The sequence below is a fragment of the Nyctereutes procyonoides genome, unplaced genomic scaffold (assembly GCF_905146905.1).
Source record: "Nyctereutes procyonoides isolate TBG_1078 unplaced genomic scaffold, NYPRO_anot_genome, whole genome shotgun sequence".
In the NCBI taxonomy this organism is placed as follows: Eukaryota; Metazoa; Chordata; class Mammalia; order Carnivora; family Canidae; genus Nyctereutes; species Nyctereutes procyonoides.
Genome location: NW_026575134.1, coordinates 7,864,703 through 7,890,453, shown reverse-complemented (window position 1 = coordinate 7,890,453; position 25,751 = coordinate 7,864,703). Strand labels below are relative to the sequence as shown.

At 53.4% G+C, this 25,751-nt stretch overlaps 1 protein-coding gene across 2 annotated transcripts in view; it reads right to left on the bottom strand.

Moving 5' to 3' along the window:
• Positions 1-9,564: 9,564 nt before the first annotated feature.
• GLI3 (GLI family zinc finger 3) overlaps positions 9,565-25,751 on the bottom strand; it is a 269,486-nt gene continuing 253,299 nt past the window's right edge. Inside the window, exons 13-15 of one of the 2 annotated variants that reach the window (XM_055301317.1) lie at positions 20,987-21,277; positions 16,209-16,539; positions 9,565-15,310 (exon numbers count right to left, since the gene is read on the bottom strand). In XM_055301317.1, coding sequence (XP_055157292.1) covers positions 12,984-15,310; positions 16,209-16,539; positions 20,987-21,277 — 2,949 coding nt within the window. In that variant the 3' untranslated portion in view covers positions 9,565-12,983. The remainder of the gene's footprint in view (positions 15,311-16,208; positions 16,540-20,986; positions 21,278-25,751) is intronic. The other variant, XM_055301318.1, reaches the window with a different exon arrangement.

Below are 25,751 nucleotides of genomic sequence, written 5' to 3'. Positions count from 1 at the left end.
TGAGCCCAGATTCGCTCATCGGGTGTCAAGGCCTGGTACCCCTTGGTCTGCGTCTGCTCCTGTGAAGCCACATGCCCACCTCTGCCTGCTGCCAGCCCTGTGTCCTCCCGCCCCGCCCCCCACTGTGTCATCCCCTGAAAGGACACTGCCGGGTCCCAACATCTCACTCATCTCCCTGGACCCGCTCCCTGGAACCTGCACCGCAGGCCTGAGCGGCTTGCCTGCGACCCCCCATCACGGTCCGAGGGTCTCTCTCACCCACTCGCTAACCTGTCTCTTGTCTTGTTTTACAGATGGGGCCATTGAGGCATGGCCTGTCGCCCTGCCCCGGGTCATGCAGCTAACATAAGCGGGAGGGGGCCCACCTCCGGGTGGATGAAGGCCCTCCCTGGCCCAGCTCAGCGGGGGTGACCTCCCCGTGCTCCTCGGGACCCCCCCTCCTGTGGCCATGTCGGGATTCCCTGAACAGGAGGCGTGGACAGGAGGGTTGAATCCGGGTTGTGGCACCTGCTGTTCGAGCACCGCTGAGAGGTGGCCGGCAGGTGACTTGCCTCTTGTTTCTCCGTTTGATGGATGGTGGCGCAAATGACGGGCTTCTTGTGAGCACAGACACAAAATACAACGGAGGGGGGACGGTGTGGCCGAGTCGGTGAGGGTCGGAGCAATTACCCTCCTTCGCTGGGTCTCCGGGGTTGGGGACACACTCAGCTCCAGGCACCCCGAAGGCACCGAGAAATGCCGCTGGACCCCAGTGGTTTGGTGAGCGTCCTAGACAATCTCTGCACCTCAGGCACATGTGATCGGGGACACGAGGGTATGAACCAAGGATGGAAATAGACTAGGACGTGTCAGACAGGGTGGTCGTGACCCCCCCCACCCCCCATGAAGCGTGATCCACGGCCTCGGCATCCCCATTGGGACCAGATGGGAGCAGGCAGGTGGGGTCTGAGGTGTTTCCTCCCCTTTCTGGAGCCCGCCCTCGTGCAGAGGGACCCCGTTTCCCTGAAGCTCCTAGCCCGTAGCCTGGAGCCAGTGTCCCGGTCCCCAGGGAGCCACCCCGCTGCCCGGGACCCCGGGAGGGTGCTGGAGCGCTTCACGACTCACCCCGACACCCAGGCGAGCACAGCATCTCACCTGGCCGAGCCATCCCCGCGACCGCCCCACGATCTGCAGCCCCGACAGAGACAACGATCAATGTCTCCAGGTGACAGCCACCCTCACCCGGGAGCCCGGGAAATGGGGGCCCTGCTGGCCGCCACAGCCACGGAACCAGTGTGCTGGGAGAGATCATGAAGGGAAGGCTGGACAGGAGGACGGAGGGCGCTCACGGTGACCCGAGCCGTCGGTGCCAGGCTCCCTGAGACGGGATGCTTGCTCCTCCCGGAGCCCCGCGCCCAGCAGCCCGCAGATCGTCCCTGGATGCCTGCAAAGTCCTGGCCAAGGTTGCAGGACCCAGCGGGCCAAGGATCTATGGATACGGGCGGCCTTGGCGGCAGCCCCCTAGCACCCCACACCCCAGGTCGAGAGGCAGAGCAACCCCCTCCCTGACTTTGCTCCATGCGAAGAACAGAACAAACTGGGAGCAGTGGTGAGACCTTGGCCACAAAGAGAAGCGCCCTGGGCCTCCCACTGGTCAGTGGTTGGGCTCCTCTTGGAACAGGCAAGAAAGCGCCGATTCCTGGGAGCCCCACCGCCCCGGGGAATTGGGGGACCCCCAGCCACAAGACAGCCAGCCGTCCCCGCCGATCCTTCAGGCAGCTAGCACCTGCCCAGCCCCTACCCCTGCACACGGCCGCGAGGCCTCCTAGGGGACAGAGGTGGGGCAGCGGATGCTCAGGGCCCCTGGGGGGCCTTCTCCAGCCCTTGCCTGCTCTGGGATCTGGGCTGAGTGTAAAGACCTGGATGGCCCATCGCGTCTTCACAGGCCTCTGGTGCATGCTCCTGTGTCATCTCAACTGTCCCATCCACCTCCTGAGATCCTGGGGCCTCCATGGCTGCAGCAGGCCAGAGAGTGTGATGGGTCCTTGGGCCTCATGCTCCTTTGTCTCCACCTCCCATGCTTGGGCTTCATTCCTTCCTTAAGTCCCTCATCACCCAGTCGCTCCTTCTGTATCTTGCCCTGTGTGTCAAAGTCATCACAATGTTCCAGACACAGAAGCTCAGGGAAAGAGAGCCTGGCCGGGCTGCAGCCACGAGGCAGGAAGATCTGGCCGTGGAAGAAGCAGTGGTCCCATCTCCTGATCCCTGGTCTTTCCATCTCCTCCCCCACAGCCCTTGGTTTGCTTGCTCAGTTGGAGGGGGGCATCTGGGTGGCTCAGTCAGCTGAGCGCCTGACCCTTGATCTCAGCTCAGGCCTCGGTCTCAAGGTTGCGAGTTCAAGCTGTGCCTTGGGCTCCATGCTGGGTGTGGAGCCTACGTTAAAAGGAAAGAAAGAAAGAAAGGAAAGAAAGAAAAGAAAGAAAGAAAGAAGAAAGAAAGAAAGAAAGAAAGAAAGAAAGAAAAGAAAGAAAGAAAGAAAGAAAGAAAGAAAGAAAAGAAAGAAGAAAGAAAGAAAGAAAGAAAGAAAGAAAGAAAGAAAGAAAGAAAGAAAGAAAGAAAGAAAGAAAGAAACTTTGAAGGACATGGGAAAATGCTCACCATTAAATATGACATGTGAAAGGAAGACCCAGAACTAGAGCCCAAAATGTTAACAGCAGTTATTTATGGGGGCTTGAATGACAGGTGGCCTTCTTTTGTTTTTTTTCTTCTTTTGATTCTGATGCTTTTTTTTTTCTGTTTTCCACCAGGAGTATGCATTCATTTTATAATAAGAAAATAAGTGTTATTTGAAAAAAAAAATCATCTCTCCCCAAAAAAACACCTGAGAGTAAGCACATCAGAATATCAAGAGTGGCTGTCTTTGCACAGAACTACGTTCCTAGTCACCAGGCTTACCGCGGAGTCGTATCCTAGAGTTCTACTGATGATCATCTAACTCAAAATCTAAATACCTGAAGCACCCAAAGAACAAAACGTGCAATAAACTAACTTAAGAAATGACCATCAGTTTTCAAAGCTGCCGCAGTGAAATAATCCAAGTGAGGTTGGAACAAGTGGTCTGTGTGGCTTCGGGGAAAGGGGGAAAGGTGTGGATCCCTTGGAAGTGCCGCGGTGGGGAGTCGGTGGTGGGGAGCAGTGGGTGGGGAGTCACAGTAGGGACTGGGGAGCCGAGGTGGGGAGCTGAGGTGGCGAGTAGTGGTGGGGAGCGCGGTGGGAACCAAGGCTGAAAGGGTAGCAGCCCACATCTGGATTGTGTGATGCATCTGTGCAGATGTATACATGATCATAAAATGTCTTTTTAAAAAAATCACTGTACTCTTTTGCTCTTTCAGAATTAAGAAGTCTAAATTCTAGCGACGCCTGGGTGGCTCAGTGGATGAGCATCTGCCTTTGGCTCAGGACGTGATCCCAAGGTCCTGGGATCGAGTCCCACGTCAGGCTCCCTGCGTGGAGCCTGCTTCTCCCTCTGCCTGTGTCTCTGCCTCTCTCTCTCTCTCTCTCTGCTGTCTGTGTCTCTCACAAATAAATAAATAAAATCTTAAAAAAAAAGTCTAAATTCTAGCATCACTGTTTCTCGGGAACCTATTATACCTTGGACACACTGGCATCAGTATTTGTTTCTTTCGATTTCTAGATTCCCTTTCGTTAGTTCTGCGCGATGGGACCTCTGAGAACGCTGACCCTGGCAGGTAAGTCTGTGGGCACTGAGTCAAGAACTGACAAGCAGGTGCACTGCCTGGCGGGGGAGGGCCTGAACGTGTCCCTTTGTAAGGGCCTCTGGCTCCCAGCAGCCCTGTCTCCCCGCATAGGGGGGTGTCCCTTCCTGCACCTGTGCGTGGAATCACTGCCTAGGTAAGGGGAAAGAAGGAACAGCAGCAATATAAACGCTTTGATAGCGCATCTGCTGGGTGCTGCACGCGCTGCGCATCCCTGTCCACAGCCTCAAGCCTTCCCCGCGACTCGGGGGGAGACCCTGTAACTGAGCCCCTCCTGCAGATGGCAACGCCGAGGCTCAGAGGTGTAAGCAAGCTGCACATCGAGCTGGCAGAGAAGGTGCCGGCCCTCTGCCCTGATGCAGCCGGGGGCCAGCTGCTCTCTGGTGAGCAGGGACCTCGGGGCCAGGCACATCTTATTCTCACCTATTCTTTCTCAGTTCTGGATGTTTCCAAGGAGAAGCTTGGAAACCCCCCCGTTGTATAATAAAGAATTTTGGGAGATTTCAAACCCCTTGGCATTGGCCCAGTGATAGCAGAGCCTTTGTCATTCATGAGGTTCTCGGGTCAGGCCTGGGTTTATGTTGAGGAGGTGGCCCAAGGTGGGTCCCTGGAGATAGCTTCCAGATGGGGGCTGGTCCCAGGCAATGAACCACGTGATTAGAAGTTTACAGTCTCCAGCCAGCCTGACCTGGGGGCGGGGATTGCGTTCAATCACAGGGCCAGTGATGTTATCCATTACGCCTTCCTAGGGAGACACTGATAAGACCTCTGGGCGCCGAGACTCAGTGAGACTCCTGGTTGGTGAAGGCACTGACGTGCCCTGAGGGTGACAGGCCCTCCCTGAGAGCACCAGGCAGAGAAGCTCTGAGTTCAAGATCCTCCCAGACCTTGCCCCCTGTTCATGCATTCGCTCGGCTGGCTGTTGAGTTGTACCCTTCACAATGAAACTAAGAGAAATATTTGGGATTCATTCTAGAAAAGTATTGACCTGAGGGGTTACAGGAACCCCTGGATTCATAGTCAGTTGATCAGAGCCAAGGAGGCCTGGGGAACCCCCAACTTGTGGCTGGCTTCTGGAGCAGAAGCAGTCTTGTAGAAGACAGAGCTCTTACCTCATGGGACCTGCCCTCCGTCCAGGCGGAGAGGCCTGCGCCGAATCCCAGGACACCAGCTCGGGATGGTGGGGGACATCCCTTCCCTTCACCCACTTTACGCTCCTCTCAAGGGGAAACCCTAGGTCTGAATGAAGCCAGAATTCGAGTGCCCAGGGCCAGCAAGGACGGATTAAAATCAGCTTATTTTCATAAACCTTCCTCTTGGCTCTTACATCCAGTTGAGTTACAGCCGCCTCAGAACCCATTTCAAGCTTGCTGGATGGCCGCCATGCTGGAAGCTGTGGGGTGGGAAGCCATATTAACTCGTCTACAACCACAGGGCGAGGGAAGACTCGCCGGCTGAAGGCAACCCATTGTCTTGGAGGTCAACGGAGCCCTGTTTCGTCCTCCCAACCCCTCGGAGAGGCAAGAGACAGTGACGCTCGGTAGCACTCTCCATGGGGCAGAGCTGGGTGACAGAGGATCACGGGCTCCCTGTCCCCTGGACTCAAGTGACACCTTTAGCCAAGCTCAAGGGGGAAGGGGAGGAAGCCTCCCCGGGAACACGGAACTCCATGTTCTTTGCATGAACTTCAGGGGAAATATTTATCATGATGTTTCATGACTTCATCTTTGGAAGGATGCAGGTCGAATGGGAGGCATCCAGAGGCCTGGGTTCATGGAGAAGCCAGTTTCCTAAGAACAGCAGGGTCGATGGATCCGGAATGGACAGCCGGCCAGGGAGCCTGAGATGGGTCCAGGGGCAAGTGGTCTCTTGTTCAGGAGACTGTGGACGATCCTCGAGCTGTGATGCTGGACTTTTCCATTCATCTGTTAGCCAATGTGATTTTTCCTGTCTACCAAGTTCTCTGCTTTTTAAAAATCGCATCTGGGAAGGGCCCTGGGTGGCTCAGTGGTTGAGCATCTACCTTCTGCTCAGGTCGTGATCCCTGGGGTCCTGGGATTGAGTCCCACATCCCTCTGCCTGGGTCTCTGCCTCTCTCTCTCTGTGTCTCTCATGAATAAAAAAATCTTTAAAAAAATTGCCTCTGGGCCATGTGTCTAGGCATGTTTTGGGTAAACATTTGGGGGTGTCAGAATTACCCTCAAATGAAAATGTGGATATTTCTTGCCTTGACTCGCTAGGGACATGGCTGCAGACCCTTATCCTGCCGGCCAGGGAAGCTGCTTGGTTCCTTCCCTTCTGCCCCCCGGCCCTGGGCCCTGGCTTGCTTCCACCTCTGCGCCTCAGCAAGGGAGGAGGAGGGGGGAGGAGGGAGGAGGAGGGAGGAAGCTCGCTGCTTGTCTCCATCCAAACAGCAATGGAATTCCTTGGCCTGGCTGTTCAGTAATCCTCTGCCAGCTGGCTGCCTCCCTTTCCTCTGGGAGCACAGTGAATCACACCTCCGCAGTGCATTTGGCCCTTCCAAGCCCCACGGGCTGGGGGGATCTGCAGCCCAACTTCGCAGGGATCACGTGGGGCCCTAGAACTTCTGAGCAAAAGGAGGCTTGGCGGCCGATCAGGGGCCCTGCAGGATTCTGGACGCGCCAGGCTGCTGGCGGCTCACCCGGAGGTGGTGGTGGGGGCTTTCTCTCCCCCTCCCCCTGAGGCCCTTGCAGGAGGGGAGGGCCGGCAGGTAGGCTGAGCAAAGGAGCGGACCCCTGGGTTCTCTTCCTGCAGCCCCTGCAGCCACCGGGACCTGGCTGGCGTGAGCTCGCCAGCTGCTCAGTCAGGGCAACAGCCGGGCAGCAGGGGGGCTGCACTGGGTTCTAAGTCCCACCAAGTGCGGATCTGAGGTTTTATTTCAAAGATTCCAGTTGGAGAGCAAAGAGGGAGGTGACCCCTGCAATATCCCTTTTGCCGTGGGGATCAGAGCCACACTTGTCAAGGCTAGATTTTTTTCAAGAGCAGAGACAGGATAGTGTTCTAGCTGCCTCTACCCGGAGTGACCAGGGAATCTTCTAGATGGAGCTTGAGCCAGCATCCCGATTAGATGTGAGGGGTGCGGGAAGAGCAAAGCCAGTCCAGCGCTGCCCCCTCCCAACCCCAAGCCTGGACTTGTTGAACCACATGGGCAGCAGGCCCCATCTCCCAGGAGGCCCCCCGGGGGTGGGTGGGGGGTGGCGGTGGGGGCTGGCCTGCCCTGCAGGGCTGCTGCTGCCCTCTCACGTCTCGCTGCCAAGGCCTGGGAAGGCTGAAGCACAGGGAGCACCAGAAGCCCCTGGGTGGGGTGAACCGTGGCCTGCAGAGCTGGGGCAGGCCGCAAGCCCAGGTAACCAGGTGACCGTGGGGAGCCTGCACTGGGTGACGGCACTGAGGGGGCACTTGGTGGGATGAGCCCTGGGTGTTATACTCTATGTTATACTACATGTTCCTGTGGCAGCAACCGCCTCCCCTCGCGGCCTCTGTCCTACTAGGGGATGAACACAGGCATCCTGTATGATGGAGGGGAGGGAGGGGGATGGAGGGGGAAAGAAGGAGGGAGACAGGGGGGAGGAAAGGAGGTGGGAAGGAGGGCTTTTCTTGTGATGGTTCTTCCCTCTTTCCCTCCCCCGTCTCCCTCCTTCCCTCTCGCCCCATCTCTCCCCTCGTCTCCCTCCCTCCCCCCCACCGCATCTCCCTCCCATCTCCCTCCCTCCCCCCATCTCCCTCCCTCCATCTCCCATCTCCCCATCTCCCCATCTCCCCCCCATCTCCCCATCTGCCCCATCTCCTCCTCCCCCATCTCCCCCATCTCCCCCCACATTTCCCTCCCCTCCACCCCGTCTCCCTCCCTCTCTCCTGCTCCGTCCCCCTCCTTCCCCCCATCTCCCTCCCCGTCTGTTTTAGGTCAGTAACACCACTAAGTGAAGGAGCCGCCTGGAGGAGGGGAAGCATCAGGTCACAGCTTAACTGCAGCGCCTTCTCTCTCCTGGTGGCCACACAGAGGGACGTGTCCCCGGTCGCTGGCACCGTGGATGTGATGAAATGTGGCGCCACTCAGAAGAGGCCACGAGCCCCCTTTGTAACACCGCTGTTTGATCCTCAGCCGCTGCCACCTGCTTTCTGCTCCCAGGCTCTGGGCACCTGGGGGGGGGGGGAGGGCGGTGTTTTACTTGACCTACCTGGATTTTTTTTTTTAAGATTTTATTTATTTATTCATGAGAGACACAGGGAGAGGCAGAGACACAGGCAGAGGGAGAAGCAGGCTCCATGCAGGGAGCCCGATGTGGGACTCGATCCCAGAACCCCGGGATCTCACCCTGGGCTGAAGGTAGACTCCCCAACCGCTGAGCCATCCAGGCGCCTCTCAATGACTATTTCTAAACGAATACAAAGAGTTGAATAACTAGGTAGAGGAAGAGTAATCTAGGTCTACATTGGCAGAATGAGATTTAAGAAAAAAAAAAAAACACAAAACAAAACAATAAAAGCTAGTATTGCCAGAAAGATGAGCCCAGATTGTCTGGAATAGTAAACGTGTTAGAAGTAAAACTAAAGGGGGAAAATGGCCAAGAAAAGAACAGTGGAGGAGACAAGGACTCAGGTATTTTGGCAGCAGATTCGTTTTCCACCCATCCTAGCATTCTCCTTCGAAGGTCTCCTTTGGGGACTAGAGAACATCTTCGAGTTCCCCAAACTACTTAAGCCTTTGTGAAATGCCGAGGGGGCCGCACGTCCGTTTCCCTCCAGCCCTGGGTCTGCTCCTCGGGACGTGTGTTTTAAATGAAGCTGCGAGCCGCACCTGTCCGTCCGCTCCCATGACCCGCGTCCGTGGCCTGCGCACCCTTCCCCGCGGCCCCTTTCCTCCTGTCCTTTCCATAAGCTCATTTTCCTCGTTGGACTCTGACTTAGCACGCGGAGTACATCTTCCTAAGCTGACAACTTATACCCAAGATAGAGAATAAATTCATTTTTTCCCTTCTTCTTTCTGAATTCATTCGGATGCCTTAGGTGAGGGCTTTAGTTATGAAAGCAAAGGAGCCCATTGGATTTATGAGGGTGAGTCCTCCCTGGTGAGTTGGGAAAGCATAAAGCATCCCTGTGCTGCAGGATCCCTGCAGGGAGGACGCACTCATCACCCACAGGAGGGGAGTCCCCGCCCTCCAAGGGACTTGCTGGTGTACCTGCAAGCGTATGCCCAGGGAAGCCTGGGGTGCTAACACCAGGGCCCGAGGCTGGCTGCTACTCAGAAAGAGGAAGAGGATCCTGTGGAGGCTTTGATGGTGCTCTGGAGAAGGTATTGAAAACAATATAGAAGAAAAGACAAATTAGAGACATAGCTTACATTTCTGTCTGAAGTGAGTTATTAAAAGCCACTAATTAAAGTAGGTCTCCACCATATCAAGTTTTCTAACCTGTATTATGTCCTACATCCTTTGGAAAGAGAAGAGGATTTATAGAAGAGAAACAAACCCAGTCGTTAAGACATTGAACCACTTTCGTACTCCCTCTCTGGAGTTTGGCAATGTGATAAAATTAAGAAAAACAATGATGGTTACAACTGGTGTGTCTCCCAGGGACATGCCCTGACGTCACCACTAGTGGAGGACACCAGCGTCTTAGATGCTCAGTCGTGGGGATGAGGAATCTGAGTCTCAGGGCAGAAGTGCACTCAGTTTGTAGGGGGGCAGGGGCGGGGTGTCTGAGTCCAAACGCAAGCTCTGGATTTTTCCTGAGGAAGCATGGTTCCGTTCAGCTACGGATCAAATAAACAACCCCATAACCATTTCAGTACAAAGCGTTTTTTTATTGACATTGTAAGAAACATCGTTCTTTCTTTTTGTTACAAAAGGACTAGGTGGTTCTGAAAAGCAAAAGTAGAGTCCTCGTGTGGCAGGACTGCGGCCCTGGGCATGAGGTGGGCAGGGGGGCGTCGCACGGCTGCAGGCTGATCCGAGAAGGCCCAGGGCCGGCCACATCTGAACACTATGCCTACAATACTTAAATGTATTTACATGTGTTTCTTTTAAAAAAGGATTACACATTTTATTTTTTTAAAAATCTAAAAAAGGTGAAAAAAATGAACTTGCATTTTATTTTACACGTTGGCAGGATACACAACATTAACTTGTCAGAGAGAACATCCTCCATCAGTTCAAAACAACACGGGAAACCAGGTTACAAGACAGCTCAGACTCTGCTACCATCGTGTGCGCTTGGCCGGCCGGGGAGCATGCCGCCTCGAGCTCCGACCGGGCATCACCGACTGGTCCCTCGCATCAACAAGATTAACATAAAATAAGGCACATACATCGCAAGAATCACAACTCTGTGGCTCAAGAGGACGAGCCAACGTAGGAGGAGCCGGGGCAGTCTCATCAGCTCTTTAGAAAGGAAGACAAAGTGAATGGCTTAACAAATCAAAAACATGGTTAACATGGATGTTCAAGAGGAGTACCATGTACGAGCCTGCACTGAAAGGTAGGATGTGACACTAGTGAGTTGCTGCTGTCTCCCTGACACGGGGGAGAGAAGGCTGGGAGCTGTGGGGCAGTCCTGCCCGAGGAGAATGGCACGTGTGCAAGCAGACGGAGGGCTTCTAAGTGGCCCAGCAGACCCTCCTTCCACTAACTGTCAGGACACTGCCTGGCACTCCTGGAAAAGTATAAACGTATACTTCCTTTCTCCCTCTCCCCCTTCTCCATCTTTCTGAGATTTCCATAGAGAGACACAAAGACTGTGCTGAAGTAGGAGTCTCTCTGCAAATCTAAAGGCGAGAGGAAGGAAACCAAGTATGAAACGGTGAAGAAAGGGAGCAACACAAGAGAATCATCTGGAACCACAGGGCAAAGCAGAGGCATGGGATGACAAGAGTCCTCACCCAGCTGCCGGCCGTCCTTCCATGAAGGGCAGACGAGGCAGGAACTCATGGCAACGGAGAAATGCAGGTCACATCCGGCACTTTTGCCCCGGGATGGACTCTGAGGGAGGAGGGCCGCTGTCCTCACCCAGGAGGCTGGAGAAGGCCCAGGTCCCAAGCTTTGAAACGGAGGAGGACAGGGTCGGGCCAAACCACAACAGCATGGAAGATGACATCCGGGCGTAGAGATTCTGACGTTTGCAGAAAAAGGAGCTTCAGGGAAGGGACCACTGATTTTGTGACCGGGTCACTACCCGTTTGAGGAACTCAGAAAAAGCCTGGCTCTGTTCTGTTGGAAGTAGACTCAACTCCACCCAGCTCCGATCGGGAGCCGTCTCTTGCTTCTGGGCTCTGTTCCCAAGCAGACGCATCCTTGGACGTCAAGGCAGGTGCTGGATGTGGGGGTAGGGGAGGGGTGGAGGCAGCAGCCTCAGCGCCCCTCCAACGATTTCAGGGACACCTGAAAGCAAACCCAACCTTCTTAGCCACAAAGTCCCAAAGGGCAAATTTAAATTTACCTCCATGCTTAGATTCTTGGTCCAAATGAGAGATCATGAGTGTGAGAAAAATGGGCTGATTCTAACCTTATTTCCTATTATCTAATGCTTTACTTTACTTGACTTCGTCTATTACTAATTTAAATGGCAGGAAGAAAGGGAAAAAGCCACACGACTGACTCGTCAATCACTTTGGATTAAATCCCACTTCCGGGGTCAATGGGACACAAAAGAGCAGGTAGTCTGAGGTGTTAATATTTTATTTTTAATAGTTTACATATTTTTAAGTGTAAAATGCTGGATAATCCATGTACTCTGTACACACATAGTATGTCTTTTATGTGTATCGGCTGCACATGGCAAGTAGCTGCACTTTTTAGTCTTTAAATGTTTTAATCCAAAACAGAAGGATACATGAAGTCCACATTAAGGACCAACTGCATAGAACATTTAACCTCTTAAATGGATGCGTCGTTTCATAGACGGGGTGTAAGAGCACGCATCCACACAGCTACTCACCATCCTCCTAGCGCTCTCAAATACTAACAACGGTTAAAGCGATTTATTCCAAACGTCATTGTATGTGAGCTTTTTCTTTTACAACGAAGTTTTATAAATCCCTCAAAATAGGGCACTTAGAATAGAAATGCTCCTTCACTATAGTGGAATTAATATATGTTAATGAAATAGTCGGCTGTGGGGTCGTTTAAATACCTCTATACTTAGAACTATATATAATCAATTCTCAGTTATCTAGGATAATGGGTAAAGAGATGGAACTATAATCAACACATACAGCAAACCCACAAATGTTCCCCAAACTATTTCTACGCAGTAGCTTCACTCTACAATCTACCTAACTTCTTGTCTTGCCAGAATAGATGGAAGTAGCAGACCCACCACCCTGCCCCTCTCTGCCCCCGGAGCACAGAGCGACACGGAACGGTCGTGGAGACACGGGGAGGAGAAGCAAGGTGGATAACTGAGAAATGAGCACATAGACGGACCTGCCCCGAGTGCACCGACGGACAGGAGGAATTCTAAACCCCAACCGTGAGCAAACTAGTGTTCATCCGCCAGAGCCCCAAATTCCTGCTTGCGTGCCACCATCGAAAGCATGCCCTAACCTGAACTGGGGTGGGGAGTGCGTCAACAATCGGTTATGTCTGCTACGGCACACCCACGAAGGATTCTTAAACTCACTATCCATATTCTGATTCTTGTGCCCAATGTGGGAATTAAAACAAAAACAAAAACAAACACAAACACCGAAGAAAACAAAGAACAAAAAGAAACACGTAAAGGGAAATTTAAAAAGCTGGAAGCGCAACCCCTTGGTCAAAAGCACACCAACTCCTGTTTCCTTGGAGTAACAGAGAAACATGTCAAATCCTCTCGTTTGACCTCTCTTCGAAAAGAAGAACATGCACATCACACATTTACACTGGTTTACTAAAAAGGGGGTGGGGAGTGGGCTTACAGTTACAAAAAAAAAAAAAAAAGAGGATGGTTCGAGTGTAACAATACTGATTCAAAACTGAAATGGAAGACAGTTTCTCCCTAGAATACTTTAGGGTTGTTCAGAGTCCTTTTCCATAAAAGGAAGATACTTGAAACACATCCCAGTCAGGTGAGATGAGATTGCTAAAATACATACAGAACTAAAAAAAAAAAAACAAAAAACAAAAAAACAAAAATGAAAAACAAAAAACAAACCGGCAAAAAACTGAGTCCGTTTAATCTTTGTTTAAACCCCTAAAGTTTCACGTTGGTTGGCAGCCTTTCCCCTAACGTCTACTGCATCACTGCAAGGAACTTGCTTTCTTCCGCCAGGGAGGTCAGCAGGGAGCTCATGTCCCCGATGGCCATGTTGGTGGTGCTCACGGACAGCGCGGGCAGTGGGAGGGACGCGCGGGGTGTCGTGAGGCGGGAGGAGCTATGGGAGAGGTTCTGGATGATACTGGGACTCAGGGCTCCTGACATCAGGCTGGCGTGGTCCCCGTCATCTATGATGGCATCAAAATCGATCTGCACCCCTTCCAGGTCATGGCTGTCGAGGCTGTCAACCGTGCTCGTCACCTGGTTAGCACCTGGGGAAAGTAATTCAGAGTTCTCGGCGCTGGCCCCCTGTAGCAGGCAGCTGGCTTCTGAAATGGAGAATGAACCAGTTTTCATGTCTTGCTGACTGAAGCCAACGGTTTGGTCATAGAACTGACCAGAGTAACTCTGCGTGTTCGAACAGAGCTGATGGGGCTGCCCCTGCATCTCCACCTTGATGCCGTTCACCCTGCAGGTCAGACTTGGGTCACCGAGCTGTGCCTGCTGCAGAGCGAGGCTGCTCCTCGGCACAGCCTGGCGCCTGCCGCCCCCGTAGGCTGCACACGGCTGGTAGCCCCGGGTGGCCGCCAAGCCGGCGGGCTGGCCGCTGACGCACGGTGGCCCTGGCAGGCCGCCCTCCGGCCCCAGATAGACGTTGACGTGTGAGGTAGCGCTAACCTGCCCTAGCATCTGCTGGCCTGTGCGGCCCGCCCCTTGGTGGGGCACGCCGTCGTGGAGCAGCGGATGGGCCAGGTACCCCTGTCCTGCCAGGTCTTGGGTGGCCAGGCCGCTCCCGGTGCCGCCCGCTGACTCGCCGGGCACCGGCGGCAGGCCAAAGTCGGGCTGGCCCCCGGGCCCCGTGCTGCTCTTGAGCTTCGCCGCCGCAGCGCAGCCGCCGTCGAGGGGGCCGGGGGCGCCAGGCTGCCTGCCCAGGCAGCTCCCGAACTGCGGGGCCTTGCAGGGCTGTTCATGGAAAGCGTCTCCGGGGCTGCCCGCTCCAGCACTGTGGCCCGCCAAGGGCTCGGGGCCGCCGTAGGCCGGGCCGGGCTCGGCCAGGGGGGCATAGGCGCCGGCGGGGCCGGGCCCGCTCCGCAAGGCAGGCTGCGGGGGGGCGCCCACGTTGCCGTAGAAGCCGAAGGCCCGGGCCTGCTGCGCCGCCGGCCGCTGGCCACACTTGAGCTTGGAGGAGCACAGGTCGGCGCTGCCGGAGCTCACTTCGTTCCACTGAATGGGCAGGTCGGCTTTGCTGGCTTCGGGGCACGGCTGCTCCAGCGGGCGGTACGGCTGGCCGGCGGGGCCCGGGTGGCCCACGTGGCCCGCGTGGCCGTCCGGCAGCCCCGGGCCGTCGAAGTCGCCGGGCCCGTGGGGCGCTTTGCTGTCCTCGGCGACGGCGCTCTGGAAGGGCTGCTCGTACCCAGCCGGGTTCTGGGAATTCAGATACTGCACCACGTCGTCGGGCAGGAAGTCCTCATCGGTGAGGCTCACGTCGGCGTCCATGGTCAGGGCCTCCAGGGTGACGTTCTCGGTGATGCTCGGCGGACAGGGGGACGGCGGGAAGTGGCGGGGCTGGCCGCCATCGGGCCGCGTGTAATTCTGAAGCACCAGGTGCCGCTTCTCCAGGGTGGGAGGCGGCCCGGGCGGGTTGAAGCTGTGAAGGCTGCTGAAGCGCTGCACGCGGGGCAGGGAGAGGCCGTCGGACGCCGTCCGCACCGGGTCGCTGGCCCTGCGCACGCCGTTGCCCAGCGCGTCCAGGGGCAGCAGGGGGCGGCGGCCGTAGCCGTGGGCGCCGCCGTCGCTGCACCGCCGCGGAGGGGGCACGGGCGGCAGGGCCCCCGCGGGCTCCCGGGCGTCCCCGAGCAGGGCCATCCTGGTCTTGAGGCTCATCCTCTCCATGTTGGGCAGCGGGGTGGGGGGCGGCCCGCCCGTGGCCGCCGCGTACTTGGCCTTCAGGCGGTACTGCTGCGCCGGCGTGAGGCTGAGCAGGCTGGGCAGCCCGTCGCCCTGGCTCGCCTCGCTGGACCTGCGCGACGCGTCGGTGGAGATGGGGTCGTAGGAGTCGGCCACGCTCACGTTCTGGGGCCGGCCCTCGGCCTGGGACGCCTCGCTGGACCGGCGGCTGGAAAAGCAGGGGGAGATGCCCGAGGAGCGGCGGCTGCTCAGGTAGGCGGAGCTGATGGTGCTGGCGCTGCTGTCCCTCCGGTTGAGCATGTTCAGCATGGTGATGTCCACCCCGGAGAGGTCGCTCCTGTTCGGGAGGAGGGTCATGGGCCCGCCCAAACTGCAGCTGGTGCTGGGCTGAGTGCCTGCAGAGAAGGGGGGAGACGGGCGATCGTTTGGGGAGGACGCACAAGGGGCCGTGCCCAGGGCCTGCGGGAAGTCAGGGCCGGTGTCCCCTGGGCCACGCGGCGTCTGCCCCAGCCACCCAAGGGCCCCGGGTCACGGTGACAGAGTGGATGCGGCTGCGCACCTAGAACCTTCAGTTACGAGGCGGCGGGGACGTTTGCAGACCTCCTGGCTTAAACGAAATAGTCCGAGCAGCCTGCATCACTAAAGCTCCTTCTCGGGCGCAGGGCCAGGGCATCGGGAGGAGGCCCGGGACGGACACGGCGCTCCTGGACAGGCAAGGACAAGGCCAGAGGCGTTCCAGGAGTGTCCTGTCTCCCCGAGGCCTTCCTCCGACACCCTGTGAGAGTGGAGCACGCCCGGGTTGGTGGGTGGGGAGCTTCACCCTTACATGTGCTCCAGGTGGTACTCAGGGTGATCCCAGAAGGAAACCCGATGTGGGGCTGCCAATGCGAGAGGCTGCTTGGCCTTCCTTGAACTGGGAAAACATCAGCCAAAGTGGCTGCTGACCTCCCAGGTGTAGACCAGAAAGCAGACGGCAGTGCCGACCCCCAATGTCCACGTGGGGAGGGGGGACTTCTGCACCACGGCCCCACAGTTACAAGCGCATCCTCGGAACACGAGTTACACGCGGCGTTGGCACGCTGCGCCCCACCCTCCGTGCCAGGGCTCTCCCCTTACTACCTGCTTCTAAACAACGGCGTCCCCACAAAGGCAACACCGACGTGTACGGTGACAGCATCATTTTAGGACCGGAGGACACAGCGGCCCACAGCAAGCCTGGTCCGTCTTAGCGGTTCGGGGGCACGGGGCAGGGCAGGAAGGCCAGAGCGGGCAGGAGGTGGGCACGGGACTCACCGTTTCCTATGAGAGGAGAGACTGCAGGGGCTTTGGGGGGAAGAACGGGGTTCAGTCGTGGAAGCATTCCATTTACTTGTTTGAGCCTTTCTAGTTTCACGTGCTCCATCCATTTGGCCCCTGCCGGGTTCCTCCTGGCTTGCAAGGCGAGGGCGGTGGTTGCGGTGGAAATGGTCGAGTCCATGATTGGGGTTTCGTCGATGGTCCCGAGGTCTCCCACGCCACCTCCGTCGGTCAGAGGAAGCTCGAGCCCACTGTTGGAATAGTTGCTGATGGGGGACTGTTGGCTGCTGCATGAAGACTCACCACCAGGGCTTGGCTGAGATGTCTGCTGGGGTCGAGAGCAAACGAAAGAGCTGTCACCGGGAAGGAAGGAGGACAGGGAGCCGACCCAGACCCGCGGGGGGCCCAGGGGGTCAAGTGAGGGGAACTGGGTGCCGGTGAATGGGGGCGGCCTCGCTCGGCCACAGCGACTGATGGGATGTCGGGTGGATGTGCAGCGGAGGCAGATGGAAGTGGGGCGTGCTGAATGGGGTGGGGGTGATGGGCGCGACCTCAGCCCCGGAGTCCTGCCCCAGGTGCCAGCTCTGCCCACTGGCTCCTCGGGCCCAACCCCACTTGCACCACTTGACTTGATCCTTTGGGTAAAACGCTCAGTCACTCGAAACCTCAGTTTCCTTATCTACAAAGTGGGGCCCACTAACTTCTCTTCGGGATTGTGGTGGGACTTAGCGTGAGGCCCAGAGAGCACAGGCAATACGGAAAGATGTGGGAAACGGGTACTGAGGGGCTCCGAGAGCATTAGCGGTTCCCATCATCCCGTGTGGCTTTGGCCCGTGGGCCCGCTCGGCTTGGCTACAGCGTGCGTGGGGGATGTGTGGCCGGGCACACGCTCCTGCTCTCCTGCTCTCCACGCTCCCTCTCTGAGCTGCTCAGGGCTGGCCCCCCAAGCTCTCTGTAACCTCTCCCCCTCCGTCTACACCTGCCTGCTCCGAGGGACCCCGACCAGGCAGGGGGAAAGGCAGCCGTAAGAGGCAAAGCTTCCATCGCCTGGCTTCTGCTGTACCCAGCGCGGAAGAAAGGCTGCAAGCTACAGCCATCCGAGTCCAGGGAGGAGCCTTATCGCTGCCCCTAGAGTGCCCTGGCGTTTCTCTGGGAGAATCAGGCAACGTTTCCCAAGTGCCACAACCGTGTGGCCTACACAAGCCAGTTCTGCAACTAGTCAGGAACTGGACCCAGTGCACCGGTTCTCAATCAGGGAAAGGACCACCCGCCCCTGAGGCTCCCGGAGATGATGGGGGTGCGGAGAGCTGGTTGTCCTCCGGGCTGGGGCAGGGGGCACCATATCAAATGGCCCTCCATGAGCAGTCTGCACTCTATCCAAACTTCCACCCGTGTCCCGGTTGGAGAACAGTATGACCCCTTGGGCGGGGATAAGAAAAGTGACGTTCAGAGAAGCTCAGCGACTGCCCCAAGTCACAAAGTCAACGAAGTCAGTGGTACGACCAGCCTGGACTCCCAGCCCAGCGCTCCTTCCATCTCTCCGCAGAGCCTTCTCTAGCGTTCCTCTAAAAACTAGAGCCTGACGGCAGCCCCAAGAGCAAATCCTCCAGGGCGAGAGAGCCACACAGACTCCGCTACAAGACTCCCAGGTGGGCCGCCCAGGGTTCTACGCGGAAGGCTCCCGGTGGAACCCGTCACACTCGTTCTGCCACCACAGTACACACACCCAAGCAAATGCACACTTTTCTAAGTGAGTATCACGTGACACGCTAAGTTTGTCCTGGGCAACCAAGCAGAGCAAAGTAAGAGACACAAATTGGATTGCGGAGCTCGTGAAGTCTTGCTCGGGTTACGCTTCAGCACAACGGTGGTGGGCCAGGCCACGTGCTCCGTCCCCAGCTCCTCAGAGCATGCGGGGCTTTGGAGGTCCTTCACTGTGGGACTGTCAGCAACCGGCGTGTGCGTGTGACTCTGTGTGTGTTTGCACGCACCGCGGACTCACGCTTGCACGGGGCACAGGAGGAGGCGCGAACGCACTCATGACGAGGGCTGCTCAGAGGAGCTCAGACACTGAACTACAGATTAAATTGCTGACGACAAATGTATCCAGATCGGTCGTCCTCAAAGAAGAGAGGTACCCGTCTGGTCCAAGAGTGAATTTACATGTGTCAATTTGATAATTAAATAGGCTCGGGGAACATCTGCTTGGTCGGCAGGTCCGTGATTTGTTATGAAAACCTAGACAAACAGAACAATGACTTCCACCATCTAACCGCACATTTCCACATGCTGGATGTTCAAAACACATTGCTTCTATGTTCGAAGCACAGCCGAGTAATGTTCACTACCAAAGATAGTCACAGAAGCACGAAAACTACAGCGAAATCAAATGCATAGAAGTTGAATGTTAAAATGAACACAAAACAAAAAGGGCAGAGAAGCTGAAATTCCCTCACCTTATTACCCACTGTCCTTAGGAAGTGAGAACAAGACATTTAGGAGCATTACACAGAAGAGATGTGGAATTAATAAGGAAAAAAAAAAAGAAGAAAGAATTTAATTCATAGCACGATGATCAAAGACACGTTTTAAAAGAAAGAATATTAGAAATGTAAAATCTCATACGCATTAGTCAAGGTCCATGAGGCCATCTGCTTATATTTACATGGATTCATGGACATATACAGACAAAATAGCCCCCGTAGGGAATTTGATTAATTGATTAGCCTTACCTATGAAACATGGAGCCTCATCTCAATCTCCATGAACCCTTCCAGCCCACATTTCTATGATTTCATTACTTTATAATATAGTTCACATCTTGGGGCATCTCGGATGTCACTGAGCCAAATAACCATATGCCCTTATTTCTATCAATTTTCCTTTTAAATAATGGAAAGGAGATGACAAGTTTTCTTGAGCTAAGGGATGTACCTTAAAGGTACAAGAGACTCTGGGTCCTTGGGATGTCCCAAGGACATAAATCATTGTCTTTTGATGACATAATCTAGGAGACCACAAATTCATTCTCCTTGCTTCTTAAACACTTGAGGATAAATTGTTGAATGTCCGGCACGTTGTACAGTTGGATTTTGAGGAGACTGATATGTGGTTCCCCCCCAAAAAGTATGTGGAACAGCACTTACAAGCTGATTAACGCTGGAAATATGGTGGTGAGTCATAACACATGCATCAACTTTTGACTAAGGTGCTTTTTATTTTTATTATATTTTGACTAAGGTGCTTTTGAAAAGCAAAATACAGCTACGCACTGGGACGTAACGATGAATCTGGGTAGCTTACTTGTATTATTGGGGGCTAGACTTAATGTCACTTTCTCAAACTCTTAAACTCAGCAAGTCATTAAAATTCACCCAATCATTGGATTCCACTCGGTCAGCCCTGGGGTTGTATGCGTGCATCACTTCCTGGCCACACGTACTGCCGCGTGGCGACATCACTCAGGAGCCCGCAGGACGTCTGTCCAACTGCTGGACTTTTCTACTTTTAAGAAGAAGCTTCCTGAAACGGAGTACAGATCCGTCTGCCTGACCACATCCATGCATCTGGAAATCCAAGCACATGGCTTCTCTCTGGTACACTTCCCTCCACTTGCAGAGTGGAAGACCAGAACCCGGCACATCCGCGGAGCTGACTCCGTGACGCACGTTGTCTAAGACAGACGTGCTGGATCTCTTCCGACTGCTACTCTTTTCATTTTTCTTGTTGTCTTTCTTAAAGTTTTGGATGTTTTTAGTCTGGCACGTACATAACAAAGAGTCACCAGTGGAAGTGAGAAAGAAGCTGCCACAGGAGCATGATCCATATTATCAGTCTGGTGACTACTGAGAAGTCACCAAACTAGGATGATTTCTCCTGATGACACCTTTCAAATGCTTCCCTTGTTCTTCACCTCCTTGCTTCTTGTTCCACTGCAGAAATGGTCTCTAGTCTAGGCAGCCAATCCCCGGCCTGGCACGCGCACGGAGTGGGCTTTTCTCTAAATCAGCCGTGCCATGTCATTTGCCATCACCAGTTAAATATAACCTTTTTTTTTTTTTTTTTTAAATCCTGACTCCTTTTTACTCCGACTCCTGCACAACCTGCTGGGATGTAGGGCTGCATCTGGCTGCAATGCTGCAATGCCAGGACGTGCTGCAGCTCAGGCTCCGGCTGCAATGCCAGGACCTGCACCTTCCCGTCTCTGAGGGTTAAACTTCAGGGCTACCACCCCTGCCTCACCCTGTCACATCCTCAAGTGTGCTGGGGGTTTGCTCCCCCTCTTGAATGCTCTCACACAGACTTGTGTTAAAGACCCATCACACTGAGTTCCAAGTGTCTGCTTTTTGGCTGTCTGCCTATCCCACCGGACTGTAAACGCCTAAAGAACAGGGACCATGGCTTATTTATCTCAGGGTGACCAGGGCAAAGCACAAAACAAAAGACACGTCTGCAGAAAAAAAGGGATGGCTGATTTATATCACAGGGCTCCTGAAAATGTAGACAGTCATGCCTTTCTAACCTGCCACGAAGGGTAAGCCTCTCGGTTGATTTTGCAGACCAGTTAGCAAACCTGGATGCTCTGTTCAGAGTTACTCTATGCCAATCAACCTTTAAGTAAGAAATCCAGGTCTCTGAGCTCCTGACCTCTTCAATCAGAGAGCCCAGTGCAGTGAGGACCTGGGTGGTCACATCCCTCCTTCCGCCCTAGCTGACTTTTAAAAAAATTCCCTAGGATGGCCTGGGGACCAGCAGAAGGAAAGTGAATGACATACCATGGGCTTCTCGGCCTTGACGGCTTTCACTTGGAGGCATTCTTCCCGCTTTGAGGTAGTGTTGCTGAGGTCCTTCTGCTCCCCAAGGGCTCCCTGAGTCTGCCGGCCAGGCGACCTGGACTGTGAATGGCTGCCCGAATCTCGGGGTGGGGGGGGCCGAGGATGTATGTCCCCACGCTGCTTCTTGGTGACATGAGCCTCTGGGCCATGCACGGTCTTCACATGTTTCCGGAGGGAACTTGGGTCTGTGTAGCGCTTGGTGCAGCCTGGGATTTTGCACACATAGGGTTTCTGCCAAAAAACACAAGAATGAAATAAAGAGACTGTTACCGAAGTGGTTGCTGATGCCCCAGCCCATCGCTCTTGTGGATGCACATCGTATCTTTAATTCTTTCAAAGCCCTTCCACGAGGCGTTCAGATACCTCTAAGTCCCAAGGGTTTAATAAAGGCCATTTGAACACCATTCAGGGGCCAGTGAATCTAGCTTTAATAGACTATTATGTTATATATTTTCTAAAGATTTAATTTATTTACTTGACAGAGAGGGAGCACACACAGGGGAAACAAGAGAGGAGGAAGCAGGGAGCTGAGCAGGGAGCCCGAAGTGGGCTTTTCTGGATCCCAGGATCATGACCTGAGCCGAAGGCAGATATTTAGCGGACTGAACCACTCATGCACCCCTTATTTTAGAGAGTGCTCAAAGAGAGTTACAAATGCCCAAACTGCCTGCGTGTTCTCAGAAACATTTATCCTATGAGTAGGAAGAAGGATCCTGCTGTTGTGGTAGCTACTCAAATAGGTATTGGAAGATGTGGGTGAAGACGATGGTGATGGCGATGGTGACAAGAAGGCTTCGCCACCCATCACCGATCAGAATGCTATATGCCTTTGGGAGAGTTTGTGTGAAGAAATTTCTTAGGGATGTTCTGGTTCTCAGATTAAAACTCACTACGCCTTTTTTTGAAAATGTGCTCTCTGCATGTAAGTGTAGTAAAAAAAAAAAAATTGCCTATAGCTTCTTCCGTGCGAGATTATCACTAAACTATGTCCATTTGGGCAGCATTACAGCTGTGTGGGATGTCTGGGGCTCAGAATATCCAGAACCTTTCTGATTCTCAAAGTTGTAAAGCCCCATTAGACCGTCTATAAATGCTCATTCATAAGTTGAGAAGCGCTGATGGATGGTGTCCTAGAAACGAGGATTCCTGTCTGGCTCTGCTCCGGAGTACTCAGGCCTGTAAATTATTCCATGTTTTTCTATGTGGGCCACTGATCAAACCTAGAAATGCAGTCATTAAAAACTACATGGATGCTTATAGCTGAATTATTTACTCATATCACAGAAGCCATGGCATTTACTCATGACCAACATCAAAATTGTGATTTTGTTTACCTGGCTTGAAATATAATATATTCATGAATCCTTACAAGAATATATATCTATGTATACCAGAAGATGAGCTATTAGGTAAGCGATAGTCCTAAAAAGCATCATTAGTATAATGTACCCATTATATTAAAAAAGATGCCCTGCCTTATAGAATGTATGTGTCTAAAAGAAGCTTTTTCACTAAAAGCCCAAGAACAGACTGAGTGCCACAGAAAATGATGAAATGTCCTAATGTAGTGAAGACTCCGAAAATTATCCCGAGAGACTTCACCTCCAAATTTGAGATTCTTTTGGGTAGAATTGATTCCCATTAACCATGAATTACTTCTATTCAGGGGCTGGTGCGATTTGCAGCACATATATAATAAACGAGCACATCGACTTCTATGCATTAGGGACAGAAGAGTGGCTCCAGCGATCACTGCTATTACCTCACGGCGTTCTGACATCGGCCCTACGTCACGCCTGCACTAGCAGGACAGGAAGCTCCATCAGCGGCCAAGCCGGGATGGATGGTGCAGGTGTCAGGGAGGGGGGTGGGGAGAGAGCACGAAGCCAGGCCAACGTTACGTGTCTGAGGACCTACTCTTCCCAGAAGCATATGCACGCGCGTGGAGTGGGTTAGCTTCGAAAGGAGGACGCGGTTGGAGGTGGCAAGTCTACAGGTGTGCCTCAGCTCCTGTATTTCCAGGAGCAGCAAAACACACAAGTGCATGTGTAGCCATGTGCCCTGGTACCTTCTCCGCTTACAACAATCCGTAAGAACCCAGAATTCGGAAACCTATGTGTTACAACAAAACACATCTAATTACGTAGCTTGGCTCCCAAACTCTGTGGTGATCAATGACTGAAGTGAAATATAACTGTAGGCGGGGAGAAATGTTGTCTTAATGGGTTACCTGGGTCTCCTGTCCTGGATGGTCAATGCCCGCCATGCTTCTTTCCTTTCTTGACTCACTGTACTGAAAGGTACTTGGTGAAAGCAATCGCTACCTTTTTTTACTTGACTTTGTAGCATTTATCCAACTAAATTTCTCAATAAACGTTCGATGGTCCTCACTGTGTGCAAGACTCTGAGAACATAAACTTATTTACGGTAGGATGTGGTGTCCAGGGATGTAAAATATGCAGGAAAAATAAGACAGCATGCAATTATCACCAGTACCAAGTATGAATGCCACAGAAGGATGTGGGTGGAGGGCAATCATTTTTTAGTTGGGATGATTATGGGAGGCATCGGTTACTGAGTTTCTATATCTTGGTATAAAAGGCCTGGCTCGTGGGGTCACGGTTAAAGGCTAAAGAAGACAAGATATGGAATGTGCACCACGATGTGTGGCACAGAGTAATTACTCAGCGAGCAGAACTTTATTAGGAGGAGGCACTGTAGTTGGGTTCTGAAAGAACAGGATTCTGAGGGATAAAAACTGAAGGCTAGAGGGGGCCAAAAGAAAAGCCAAGGTCCAGAGGCAGGACCGCTTCGTGCATGTGGGCATGGCTGCCCAGTGCCAGGCATAATCACCAAATAAGAGGTCACACCTGGAAGGGCAGGCATGGGCCGGCTGACAGCAGGTATGAGTCTGGAAAGTCTAAACTTTCCTTCCCTCTAGGAAAAAGGGAGCCACTGGAAGGTTCTGGAGGGGGAGATACAACCGAGTCAGAGCCCAAGGATACCTGCCTAGTGTGGCTTTGGGAAGACATGAGCTGCATGGACTAGAGTCGGGATGCTTGGCAGAGGCCACTGCTATGGCCCCAAATGGGTGAGGCGGCCTGAGGGTGCAGGAGGACTGCCAGACTGGCTACCTGAACGGGAACGACGCCCCTCCTGCTCCAGTCCCTGGTATCCTGTTCCGCACCCACAACAGCAAAGCGTGTGCCACCTAACCAGCTCTCAGTGTTTGTTTAGGGAATGAACGAAAGTACAAAGAAGAGAGCAAACTAACAAAAGAAGATACCTAGATGTCTCTGGGATCGGTTCCTGGCACAAATCTAGATTCTTGATTTTGGTGGATGTGAAATTGTCCATCATTCGTACAGAAGGCCAAAGCCTTGCGTGGTCAAGGTTAATTTATTTTAGATACACTGCTCAACCCTGGCGAAGGATCTGACTGAACAGGGCATCGTTCAATCTCATAATGGATAAATTCTCACATTGTAACTTCCTACCTCACGGAAGTGGACAAGCTCACCTCGAATGCATTTAAGCAAAGCAAACAGCTGTGCACATACTTTAAGTCCATAAAAAAAGATAAAAGGCTGGGGAAGTGTGTTTGTATATGTGCACTGCTAATCCTAACACACTCGCACCCGAATTTCTCCGCAATTGCAGGAGGAAAACCGAGCCTAAAAATCTATGGGAGTGCCTGCCTTCTAAATTTCTAGTCCTAATTGTACTGAAATATCTGCAATTAAATACATTAATTTAATTCTTACTTAATCGAATCCCCTAAAACATCTTAAACTGAGATACAACTCACATGCCATAAAAATAACCCTTTTAAATTGCACAATTCAGTGGCATGTAGTTCATCCACAATCTTGTGCAGCTGTCACCACCATCAATCAAACTCCAGAATATTTCCAACGTCCCCCAAAGAAATCCTGTACCGATTTGCAGTCACCCCTATTCCCCTCCCTCAGCCTCCGGCAATCACTAATCTCCTTTCTATCGTTATGGGTTTTGCCTAGACTCCCTAAAACTTTGCACAGAACAAGTGTAACAGATAACGGATGACCCTGCAACCACTGCACGTAGCAAAGGCATCTTTGACATTAAAAAAAAATGGAGATGTGGCACCTCCCCTAAAGCATCCTCAAACGGTTGATTAATAATAAGAGATCCCAAAGGACGTAAGTCTCCTTTTCCTGCCATGACCCTGGCGTACCAGTCTGTGCGTGTGAACCTGCGCATGTCAGCTGAAGTGTGAGTGTATTTTTAAGAAAGTGTGGTTCATCCCATTCGAGATGTTTTCGCTCGGCCTCTTAAGCTGAAGGGACACCTGGTGAGGACGCTGAAACCAACGGTTCCTGAGCTGCTGCGCCACGTCAAAGGCTCCTCGTCTCACACATGTCAAGCAAACAGACGAGCTACTTAGTGGGGGCACAACTATGTCTCACGTTAACCAATTCTGGCTAAACACCCCGTCACTACGCAAAGTGCGGGGATCTTTTTTTTGGTCACCTCTGGATTCGTTCGAGGCAAGGCTTCACTGAGAAGACCGCGCTTGAGCTAGGCCTTCCGAGAGGAGTCTGCAGGCAGGCGTGCATGAAGACACGGGCAAAAATAATTTGTCATTGAGATCATTGTCATCTCCATGCCTCTCTGAAATTCTGGGCGGATAGCTATCTACAAGTAACAGCAACCCAGCAGGAAC